The 12,546-nt window shown below is 39.0% G+C and overlaps 1 protein-coding gene across 5 annotated transcripts in view; it reads left to right on the plus strand.

The window, feature by feature from the left end:
• The window catches only part of dennd4c.L (DENN domain containing 4C L homeolog), a 73,970-nt gene that overhangs the window by 1,167 nt on the left and 60,257 nt on the right, over nt 1–12,546 (plus strand). For all 5 annotated transcript variants that reach the window (XM_018257394.2, XM_018257432.2, XM_018257414.2 and 2 more), the window contains exon 2: nt 6,997–7,303. In XM_018257394.2, the coding sequence (XP_018112883.2) occupies nt 6,999–7,303 (305 nt within the window). In that variant the 5' untranslated portion in view covers nt 6,997–6,998. The remainder of the gene's footprint in view (nt 1–6,996; nt 7,304–12,546) is intronic.

The following is a 12,546-nucleotide window of genomic DNA, read 5'->3' on the forward strand; positions in this document are numbered from 1 at the left end:
TAGTGCAATGGTAATGTAGTTCATTGGTGACCTGTTGCACAGGGCTAATGTTTGGTTTGAAATGGAACATTGCCGCCAGGTCCAGACTGAGAATTAAAATAGGCCCTGCCATTTCAGGTACACAGAGGCCCAATCAGCCCACACAGAGGCCCAAACAGCCCCCACCAGCCCACTTAATACTGACTTCCTATGGCAGCTCCTCTGGCATTTTCCAGAAACCCACAGAGTGCCAGTCCGAGCCTGATTGCCGCTTTCTGCTATTGGGGACTGTGGTTTGAAGCGGTGTAGACTGAAATACTTTATCATGTCTTAATTGAATCTTAGTTGAGATATCGTACAAATACAAGGTACTGTTTTAATAATAATACACTTTTTTGGATTCGGCCGAACCCCGGAATCCTTCACGAAAGATTCGGCCGAATACCGAATCCGAACCCTAATTTGCATATGCAAATTGGGGGTGGGAAGGGGAAAAATGGTTTACTTGTTTTCTGACAAGAAGTCACGCAATTTCCCTCCCCACCCCTAATTTGCATATGCAAATTAGGATTTGGTTCGGCCGGGCAGAAGGATTCGGCCGAACTGCTGAAAAAGGCCGAATCCCGACCCGAATCCTAGATTCGGTGCATCCTTAGTTTTTACCCTTACAGTGAAACAGAAAATCCTTTTGTAACGTTTGGATTTCCTGTGTCACAGCTGCAACTTTAAGGGTCAGGGCACACAGGTAGATTCAGGGAGATTAGTTGCCAGACGACAAATCTCCTCTTATTTGGGCGACTAATCTCCCCAAACTGCCTTCCTCTCCCTTCCAACTGCTATAATGTCAATCGCCACTGGGAAGGCACTTCGGAAAACAAATCTCGCCAAGTGCCATCCTGCCGGCTAAAATGTAAAAAGGCAGGGGAGGTAGTTCGGGAGATTAGTCGCCCCGAAGAAGGGGAGATTAGTCCCCCGAAGAAGGGGAGATTAGTTGCCCCAAGAAGGGGAGATTTATCGCCGTGCGACTAATCTCCCCAAATCTGCCTGTGTACACTGACCCGTAAAGGGAATGTCAACCTTTTGCAAAGCCATAACCAATCTGGTAGAAATAGCGCAGAAATGTTCTTTTATGATATTAATTAGTGCAAATGCAGAGAGGCCTCCCTGGCACTGGATGCATGCACAGTAAGTTGCCAAACTTTACTCCTTGTGCCTAGCCCAAGGCATTGCAAAGGAGACTTGGGAGTAGGGTAGAAGTTCAGCCATTGTAGTCACTTTAGGGTACCTAACACACTAGAGCAGTGGTCCCCAACCTTTTTTAACCCATGAGCAACATGCAGATGTAAAAGGAGTTCAGGAGCAACACAATAATGAATAATGGTCCTGGGGGTGCCAAATAAGGGCTGCAATTGGTCATTTGGTAGCCCCTATGTGGACTGGCAGCCTACAGGAGGCTCTGTTTGGCAGTACACATGGTTTTTATGAAACAAAACATTGTCTCCAAGCCAGAATTCAAAAATAAGCTCCTGCTTTGAGGCCACTGGGAGCAACATCCAAGGAGTTGGAGAGCAACATGTTGCTCACGAGCCACTGGTTGGGGATCACTGCACTAGAGCATACAACATGCAAAGACAGCACAGAACAGGCAAGGTCCACCTCCAGCCCATCTATTTCGCAGGGGATGCTGGGAGTTGTATTACACTACTGTGTATGGCTGCAACCAGGCTACATTTGGCAGGCTAAGGGGGGAAGCAAAAGGCACACTGATGAAAGCAAGCCAAGCATTTTTTTGAAATAGGAGGTTTGGCAGTGGGGCAGAGACAAACGGGAGAGCTACATTCCTTGTCAGTTAACTGAGTTGGCAACAGTAGAGGAGTAAAGGCTTTCTAGGGGGTGGGGGATGGGGGACTAATAATATGGAAAAACTGGAAACTGTGGAATTCTGAATGAATCATAATTGAGAACATTTCACTTTGCATCAAGAAATTACTACACTGTAATTTTTTACTTATGGTACTTTCCCCAAACCAGATCTATCTCTGAATTGCTAAAACTAACTAAATTTTCAGCATCTGTTCATCATTTATGGTTTGCATTGGGATCGAAAGGCCTGCATATCACTGGCTGCAAGTGTAAGATAGCGTGTGTGTATATAAGTTAATATTGCAGTAGACCATATCAATTTTATCCTCAATAAAGTGGAATCTTTTTGAATTCCTATTATTTCTTATTTCACCTAGCTGAAAATATGCTAAGAGAAATGTTTGATGTGATCTATTAAGATTTAGACTGCTTATTTCCTAATTACTATCTAGTTAAGTGTAAGCAGTCCAAATTTGTTATTCACCGTTGGTATTTTGTTTAGACTAGGCAAGTGGAAGAAGTTTTATGAAGCTCTCCCAAGCTTGTCAACAAAAATTTTCAGGACATACATTGTAAATAAACAGACCTCATTAGTGAGGTTGAAAAAAAGGCATATCCGGTTCGGCCTTTGCAATGAACGCTTTATGCTGTGTTGGTGCAACATGGAAAGATCACTTCTAATTATTCGGAAAAAGTATACAGATGAGGTTTTCCTTCTGGTGAAATTAAGACCAGTCATGTAGAAGAAATGATGTTTCTTGCCAAATCTAATTTTAGATGCCCACAGTCAAAATTATTTTCACCCATTGCTTTTCTGTCTTATACTCATTCCAAAATCTATCTTTTCTGTCAGAATAGCACAGGCCTACCTGTGTTCTGTAGTTTTCCATGACTACTATGTACACGGTAGTTTCTATGTCAAGGGCCCCCTTTCACATGTGGGAGCCACTTACATCAATAAGGGTCAGGTGCAAAATCCGTGAATTAAAATGAAAAAACACAGGTTTCAGTGTGTAGGTTTCCTGTGTAAAGGATTTCCTACTATGTATATTTAATAGTACAGGTATGGGATCCATTATCAGGAAACCTGTTATAAATGAAGGCCATTTCCCATAGACTCCAATTTAATCAAATCATTAAAATTTTTAAGAAAGATTTTCATCTCTATAATAAGAAAACAGTACATTGTACTTGATCCTTACTAAGATAGAATGAATCCTTAATGGAGGTAAAAACAATCCTGTTGGGTTTATTTCATGTTTAAATTATTTTTTATAGACTTAAGTATGGAGGTCCAAATTATGGATTACGTACGGAGATCCAAATTATGGAATATGGAAAGACCCCTTATCTGATAAACCCCGATCCTGAGCATTATACCTGTACATAAGACTACTTTATTTTCTTTTCAGAACTGGGAGGATTAGAAGATATTTTTCATATATCTTTATAATACACAAGACCAGTATCCTGTAAATTATATGCTTATAAACAGTGCTTAGTGATGTCATCAGTTATAATTGGTGCTTAGTGATGTAATTTGTCTGACACTGAAACTTGTCTATTATAATAAATAATATACCCCCTGTTGAAAGATGAGGATATTACAGGTCACTGAGGAGTTCCATATAAAAGCACTTGGCCTTCAGTCATGTTCTTTTATATGGTCATGGAACTCATCAATGATTTATAATATCCTTATATTTACAATATGGCTACGTTATTCACTATATCTTAGTGTGCATGCCATAGATGATGTAATGTTATAATACCAACACTGTTAATTTTGCTTTCTCTTGAATATATTTTTTGTTTACATCTGCTTGGTTTCTGGATCGCCTTATAGCTCCCCTTTTATTAATTGTGTCAAAATTTAGCAGGGCATTCTGGAAGCTCCGTTTTGTTAGTTTATTTTTTTGAAATGTATGAAAGGCTAATTATTTTACAGTACAGTTTTAAAGGCAACTGTTATTTAACTGGTTAAACCACATGATAGTTATCACTAGAACCACTAAGACAGTAGTTTCCAGGCATCTTATCTTTTACTCACCACTTGCTCTGGCCATGGCAAAGTCATATTCAACTGCCTATGCTGCTATTACTATATTTCCAGTTAATTATGACTAGTATGTCAATTTGACATTCATATTAAAGATATTTAAATGCACTGTGAACTTTCTTTTGTTACTTCTGTATACCCTAATATTTTTTTTTTATAAAGGGCCAACAGTTTTCTGTATATTTGTATGCCTGTTTTAGTGTCTTCTTAAGTGTGTTCATTTGCATAGTATTTTCCACATTTTATGTTACAACCTGGAATTAAACTTAGTTGCACAAGTATTCACCCTCTTCACTGTGATACATCAAATAAATAATAGATAAGCCCTGTTGCAACCAAGTGCTTTGAGAAGTAACATAATTAGATTCATTGCGCAAAAGGGGATTCCACTGAAGTGTTCTTAAAATAAATTGCTGTAAGCTGTTTTTGGAATGCACAAGAAATAAATAAAAGAAGCAGCATCATGAAGACCATGGAAATAAGTCCAGGAGAAAATTCTCTAGGGTTGGGGGAAAAAAAAAAATGTATGCCAAATTGAATGAGCCGGAGAGATCCACAGCTGAGAATGAAGAAACTATGGAACGACAATAATAATAATTTTTTGGCACAAAACACAACCATCTATGTCCAACACACCTATGAAACAATCCCCACAGTGAATCATAGTGGTGGTAGTATCAGGGGTGCTTCGCCAATGAGGCAAGTTGAGGCTGTCGCCTCAGGCGGCAGCACCCCACTAGGTACCAGGGGCAGCAAAAATGCTGCTCCTGGTACTTTAAGAACGAATTTCCGGGGGAGGAGGGGCAGCAGCAACTGCTGCTGCCTCAGGCAGCGGAGGGGCCAGGATCGCCCCTGGGTAGTATCTTGTCCATCCGGTGGGATGGCACTCGGATCGCATTGCCTTTCCAAAGTCACCCGAAGTTTCCTCATGAGGCAACTTCGGGCTACTTCGAAAACCGAAGCGTTGAAGAAAGTTTAAACATGTCTACATTTAAACCAGATTATTCCTTAATTTATTTGTATTACAATCTTGATAAAATGTTACAGCCGCTACTTTGGGCTTTCACCATATCTCTAGAAAAAAGCAATACTATACCAAAGCTGCAGGACTGATTAGTCATCAGCACTGCGATAATGTAGCCATGCACAGTGCACCAGAATTACTATTCAGGACTAAATTAGTATTTGGTTGTTAAAGGGTGCCCCTTTCTCAATAAGACCAAAAGAGTATTTACCTCCACTATTTCTTCTGCTTTCTCTTTGGTTAAAAGCCTATAATGAGCCAGAAATATGCTATGTAAAATAGGATATAAGGGGGCGGATTTACTACCACAGGTGCTAATTTGCACTGGTGCAGTTAAAAATGCTATCACTATGGATGTGGTTAATCAATATAGGCCTAATATGGCAATCAAATTGTACTTTGCTGGTGAGAGGACCAAATATTTATAGGGTACATCCCCGCTGTAGCCACAAGCTTTGAAAATAAGAACTTGGGGATCTAGGCTTGGGAGAAATAATGCCACAACGTTATTAATTAAATAACTGCCCATTACAAACATTATGCCAGCTGTCATACAAGTCAGCAGGTGGGATAGAAGTTTGACAACCAGGGGGCTTATTTATCATTCTGTGTAAGACAGTGAAGACAAACATCACTGATGATGTGGCCCATAGTAACCAATCAGATATTTACTTTTGTTTTCTAACTTGTAGGTGACTGTTGAAATCTAATTGCTTATTGGTTGCTATGGGCAACATTGTTGGTGATGTTTTTTTACACAGCATGATAAATAGGCCCCCTGGAGTGAACAGAAAACCTTTCATATCTGTGACATTGAAGACAAAAACTAGAAATACATGACAAACAACAACATGTTATTGTAAACAGTACATGCAAAATATAGATGGTTTTGTCTTGTATAGAGAGCAGGTAGATTAACCCTGTGTCCTCATAGGCTGTATATGTCCTGTATCAAGCTGTACTTTTTTCCTTGGCACAGTTTAGCAAAGATAAATCACTGCAACATTTCTACATTATGAACAGAATTAATGTGTAATGTTTTCTGATCACTTTTCCTTCCTTTTTATCCTCAAGAGGCTTCAGGAATGTACCTACCCTTCTGCTGTGAAACAGGCTCCCAGTCCAAAGACTGCAGTCCTACACAGCATGAACAATGCTGTTTTCCGACCTGCAGTAACCCCAGCTATTCATGGACTAGCAAAAGCCTTCAGTGCCAAATTATAGACGTGGTAAACGAAGCAGTTGACACTATGGGCCAAATAAACATTTCCTTGTTGAATTATTCCATGGAAAGTTTAGTAAGGCCTTTATGGGTTTCACTAGTCAAGATTTAAATAAGCCAGAATAGGCATGTAAAGTCATGTTTGTAATGAAGGAACAAATTAAAGAAGTAGAATGGAAAATATTTTGTGTCCGTGTAGTGTTTGTTGTATGTGTATGCATTTATAGCATTGAGGACAGATACTCGCCAAACATGGGTATTTGCTCTGGTTTGGTCACAGGGAATCAAAATGTCCCTCTTGTGTCTGACAAGGAAATTATAATTATAAAATGAAATACATAAATTTGCCACAGTTACAAAAAGAAGTTTAACCCCTTAGCCAATCCGCACACACTACATAGTAGTTGACGTCAGTGCTCTCATGAATTTAAAGATCAGAACCCACCAGAGAGAGTGGAATGACTCTCTTGATTCTGGATTGCAACTTGTTAGATCTATGATGTTTACATAATTAAATGCATTCCCTTGAAGTAATCCAGCAATTCCTGTTCCACTTTTCTTTAAATTGATGAAAACTCAGATTACTCCATTTTCATGACATTGTTGTTTTTTCACATATTATCGACATATTTATGCAGTTCAGTGATTCTGTTCTACTCTGCTCTGTTCTACTCATGTTTATTAATTAAATACCTATCCAGGCAGCAGTGTAGTAAATTAAATTGGTAATTATTTCTGATTCTGTGTCCTTGATGCACTTGTTTGATGAAGAGGGTGTCTAGTAGTTTTTTTTTGTATTTGTTTGCTTGCTTTGTTTGGTGGTCACTGATAGTTTGTTTTATGTTTCAGACATGATGGAAGACAAAGGGCCTCGAGTAGCGGACTACTTTGTTGTGGCAGGACTGACGGCCACCTCCAAGCTTTTGGATCATGACATGGGTCGGATAGAAACCAAGACAGTAGGTCCCAAAGCTCCAATCACTGACATTGTTGTTATTAACAAGACAGCTGGAGAGACTGTACCAGAGGGCTATACATGTATTGAAATCACACAAAGTGGGTTGCAAGCCAATTTGAACCATGGAAGCTTAAAGAGTCCAGAAATGTTCATCTGTTACAGACGAGAGAAAGGGAAATCCCCACTCACAGACATTGGGTAAGTTTTACTCTTCATGTGGATTTTTTATTTATTTTTTTTTTTTTGCTACTTTAGACTGTTAGCTGTGCAATGGTAATATGTCTAAACGTTAAGCCAAAAGATAACATCCGTTTATTATTTTAAAGAGGAACTACTGCAAAAATGAAAATTTTAATAAAACTTTCATCATACTGATATAAGAAACTTCTAGGGACTATCAATTAAAAATTATTTTCTGAAATAAAAAGTTTATCTTCACTACCCCTCTTTCAGCTTGTGTTTCTCTTCATTCTATCTTCATGCAGGAGTTGGGTGTCCCATATTCATTAACTGTTAGATCCAATATATCTTATGGGGGGGAGGGCTCCCTTTCCTTGCAGATTTATTAGAGCTAACTCAAATAACTGATTTCACTAATAAAATCTTACAAAATCTGGCACAAAATCTGCATTTAGAGAGACAGAATTTCCGGTGATTTTAATAGAGTGAGCTCTAAATAAAGGTGAGTTGATAAACTGTCCTCAGGCAGCAGCGCCCCATGGGTTACCAGGGGCAGAAAAAAGGAGCTCCTGGTAACTTTTAAGGGCAACTAAACCCTACCCTCCTCCATCCCCTCTACACTGTGCATTCCATTGCCCCCCCCCCTTTCCAACCTCCTTTCCAGCAGCATCTATTCTTCTGAGAAGTTGACCTGTATCCTGACCTGCTATAAATTTGCAGAGTTGTGTAGTGAAGTTCAAAGGAGCCATCTTCTATATGTATCTCATCCTCTTCTGGTAGGCTAGGGCCAGACAGGGCAGAAATCACCATGCTGAAATCTGCATCCCACCTCTAGCCGAATATTCTTGTCTGCTTGTGTCCGGAAGCCTTGTGTCGGCTCCTGCGTGAACAGACTCACCAGATTTTAGCAGAGAAACTAAGGACTTCGCATTTCAAGCCGAAATCTGCCAAGTCGGTTCAGGCTGATTTCTGCCCCATCTGGCCCTAGCCTTAGAGCAGCAACAAGGTTCTTGTGGGAGCATGTGCAGCAGAAGCTGATTCAGGACATAGATCTCCTCCAAGATCCTCGTCGCCACTCTAACAGAAGTGGTTTAGAGATATATAGAAGATGCAACTCTGCAAATTTATATTTTATATTTGTGTGTAGGCAGCCATCTCAGGTCCTTTTGCCTGGTCATGTGCTTTCAGAAAGAGCCAGTGCTGCACTATGGAACTGCTTTCTGACAGGCTATTGTTTCTCCTACTCAGTGTAACTAAATGGGCTTGCAGTGGGACATGGGTTTTTACTACTGAATGCTGTTCTTATATGTACCAGGGAGCTGTTATCTGGTTACCTTACCCGTTCTTCTGTCGATGGGTTGCTGGGAGGAGAGTGATATCACTCCAACTTGCAGTAAAGAGTAACTGAAGTTTTTCTGAGCACAAGTCACTTGACTGGGGGCACCTGGGAAACTGAAAATGTCTAGCCCTGTGTCAGATTTCAAAATTAAATATAAAAAAACTGTTTGCTCTTTTGAAAAATGGATTTCAATGCAGAATTCTGCTGGTACAGCACTATTAACTGATGCGTTTTGAAAAAAAACAAAAAAACATTTTCCCATGACAGTATCCCACCAAATTCGTGCTCTCTGCACTAGTAACGTGGACCCACGTAATGTTGAACGTGGGAGGAGGGGGTCCGCAGCACAGAAGCCATCTGCATGAGGAGAGGCTGCATTTCTGGTTGATTTAGTATGAGCTCTAATACATCTTCTATCTATTGTAGACAAAAGGAGCCCCCACTAGTAATGGGAGGCTTAACTGACCCATTTCGCTTTCTCCTAAAATTCCCAAAATGGTGAAAACGCATTGAAGTCATGGGTGACAAAATAATTTAGATGCGCAACAAATCTATTTTATATTTATATTATTTTTTTTTTTATGCGCAATAATATTTTTCACCCGTTGGCATCTGTGGGTGTCGTTTTTGAAGCGAAACTTGGCAAAAAATTTCACTCCTCACTAGCCTCCACCAAAGGCAAAGGTTCAAAACAAAACAATATTCCAGTTCAGTAATATATGAATGATGCCAAATATGATTATCCAGGGTGTCATAAATTTATTTTTTATACAACACACAACTGTCACTGAAAGACTTAACCCCCAGATGACCATTAACGATTATACACAAGAGACCAAATTTAAAAGGCATTATTTATTCCCAAGTCTGCCAGCACAATTAAAATACCTAACCCAAAAACATAGACTGTGCTATTTATGGAGTGGTCCCTCACAATCACAATGCAGCACTAAATAGCACTTTAAATGCACTAAAATTATGCTAGGATTATGGCAGCTATCCTGAACATACATAAAATAACATTGTGTGTGTGAAATTGTGCCCAAAATATAAAGTCAAGAGTACCAAAGTGCATATGATGGTTAAGGAGTTCTCCAAATTATTGTACTGGAGGCAAAGTTATATACAACGCAAATCCATATGGAAATCTTCCAAAATGTCACTCAAAACGATCCATTATGGCACCTCCAGATACCTTAAATTTAATAATGTTGCAAAATATAATGCACTGTACTTTTGGAAGATCCCTGTATACACATAACTGATGTCTACTCTTTGTGTGCATTTTGAAAAATGTGCCCAACAGCATTGCTGTGTCACAGGTGAAAGTTGTCTTTTAGTGACACTTGTGTGTTGTATTAGACCTAACTGTCATTTAAAATCAGACTCCCAACTCCTACATAAAGAGAGAATGAAAAAAGGCAGATTCTGCGAGGGGGGTGGTGTCGAGAAACTTCATTACTTCAGGAATGGTACAGCATTTTTAATTGATGATATTAAGAAAATGTCTTTTTTCAGTGTGATGAAACTAATATGAATTTTTCATTTTTGCAAGAGTATACCTTGAAATGGGAAGCCTCTGATAATTTTTGTGTATATGTATACTGTCTATGTCTACAAAATTTAAAAAAAAAATCACTCCCTTTACTTTCCATATGCTCAGCAAACAGCAAGTACTTATTCAGAGCCTTTTGTTATCACTGCTAGCCATTGGTATATTGATGGATGAATTAGAGGCCTCTGTTCCCACCTTCTTATCTCCCTAAGCTTCTCAGTTCTTGTCCGTGTAATTTGGTGTGCACCTGCTGCTCTGAGCGCCTGTGACCTTAGTTTCCTGGAAACCAGGAAATGCACAGAAACAAGAAGGCTGCCTAGTCACCTATTCATTAGCTTTAGCTCACTAAGTACATGAGATTAAGATGCAATTTATAATATTTGGTTGACCTCTCCCCCCTCCTTTGCATTAATGTTTCCACAATGTCACTTGAGACATATTTTTAAGATTAATTTTTTTTCTGGTTATTGGTTTCAGGTTAAAATGCTTGATTTAAACATTTTCTTCTGTTTATAATCTCCGTATTATGCATTGTTTTAATGTATTAATCACAAGGTTATAAATACCTCTATATGGGACCTGTTATGCGGAATGCTCGGGACCTGGGGTTTTCCGGATAATGGATATTTCTATAATTTGGATCATACCAAGCTTAATTGTACTAGAAAATCATTTTAAACATTAAATAAACCCAATTTGCCTCCAATAAGGAATAATTATATCTTGGTTTGGATCAAGTACAAGGTACTGTTTTAATATTACAGAGAAAAAGGAAATCATTTTTAAAGATTTGGATTATTTGTTTATAATGGAGCCTATGGGAGACAGCTTTTCTGTAATTCGGAAGCTTTCTGGATAATGGCTTTCTGGATAATGGATCATACCTGTATTAAGATATTTGTATACTTAGGACCCTGTCTGGAATAATAATTACACTATTTTACTATAAACTCACCATAAAGAAAGGTTCCATATGAAAAAAAAAAACATGAAAGTTTCTTTTTCGCGAGTATCCATATATCTACAGACCATTTATTTCTACAGATGTTTCTCCTATATTGGAAGGCAAATGCTTGAAACCGGAATTGTTCTACCAGTGAAATGGAGTGGTGTCCTGTAACATTGAAAATAATAAGCTTCATATAACAGAATACAGGGCATAATGGAAGGGGATTTAGGCTGGCTGCTTCAGAATCCCCAGAGGCACAGAGTAAGAGATATTGCCAATATGGATTAGTTGATGCATCCAGGTATAGACAGGGATGGGATCTGTTATCCAGAAAGCTCCAAAATACGAAAAAGCCATCTCCCATAGACTCCCATATATTTAAAAAAATAATTACCTTTTTCTCTGTAATAATACAACAGCACCTTGTACTTGATCCAAACTAAGATATAACTCATCCTTACTGGAAGCAAAGTCAGCCTATTGGGTTTATTTAATGTTTACATGATTTTTTAGTGGACTTAATTTACGAAGAGCCAATTTACAGAAAAATCTGTTATAAACCCCTGTAATACCTGTAATAGATTGCCAGCATTGAAGTATAAAAGTGTTCTTCCTCTGGCTTCTTTATATAGGAGGATAAAATAATCCATTATGTTTCAGTGTGAGTGACTCACTGACTTCTGTGTATAAGCTGCTTTGCTAAGCAAAGTGGTAAAGTAAGAGACCTTGGAAGGCCATCTGGCCAGCCCTATCACAGGGCACCAGCTTTTTCTTTACAAAGACTGAGGGGTATTGTTTTGTTTTGTGGCATGTGGGGCTCTAATTTAGTTTATAGGGGCATACTTCTGATTTACTCCAAATGCAGCACAGGATACAGGAAGGAGGTGTTGTGCAGCTCGGATGAACTACTTCCTAGTAGATTTTAAAGACATGTAGCAACAGGCATCCGCTTTTTAGCTCAGCAGGGAAAAGATGCATTCTGTCAGCTTGATCAGTCAATAGTCTGTCTATTCTGAAAAATTAGCTGAATCTGAGCAATATAAAATGCTGTTTTAAAGTTCCCACCTCCTTCATTGATGACACATTTGTCCAAGGACAGAACTTCTGAAACTTGGACAGATGGGGCCTACTCCTTTGTTAGTTCTCTCTAGACATAGGCTGTTTCCTGCCAACAGTCTTCCCAATTAGTGTCCCCCTGCTACCTTCATTCACCTGCTGTTTTTCACTGCTCACTTTACCACTGTAACTATATTATGTGTGTCACTTTAATAAATTGACAAAAGGGGCATTGACAGAGGACCCATCAGATCAATGGAGCCTACTGTTAACCACTGAATCTTTCCCAAACTTGGAGACCTTTATTCTAATCAGTTGGAAGGCATTGTCACATAGCTTCATCTCCTGTCTTTCTATATTTG

This window comes from Xenopus laevis, chromosome 1L (assembly GCF_017654675.1).
Source record: "Xenopus laevis strain J_2021 chromosome 1L, Xenopus_laevis_v10.1, whole genome shotgun sequence".
Lineage (NCBI taxonomy): Eukaryota > Metazoa > Chordata > Amphibia > Anura > Pipidae > Xenopus > Xenopus laevis.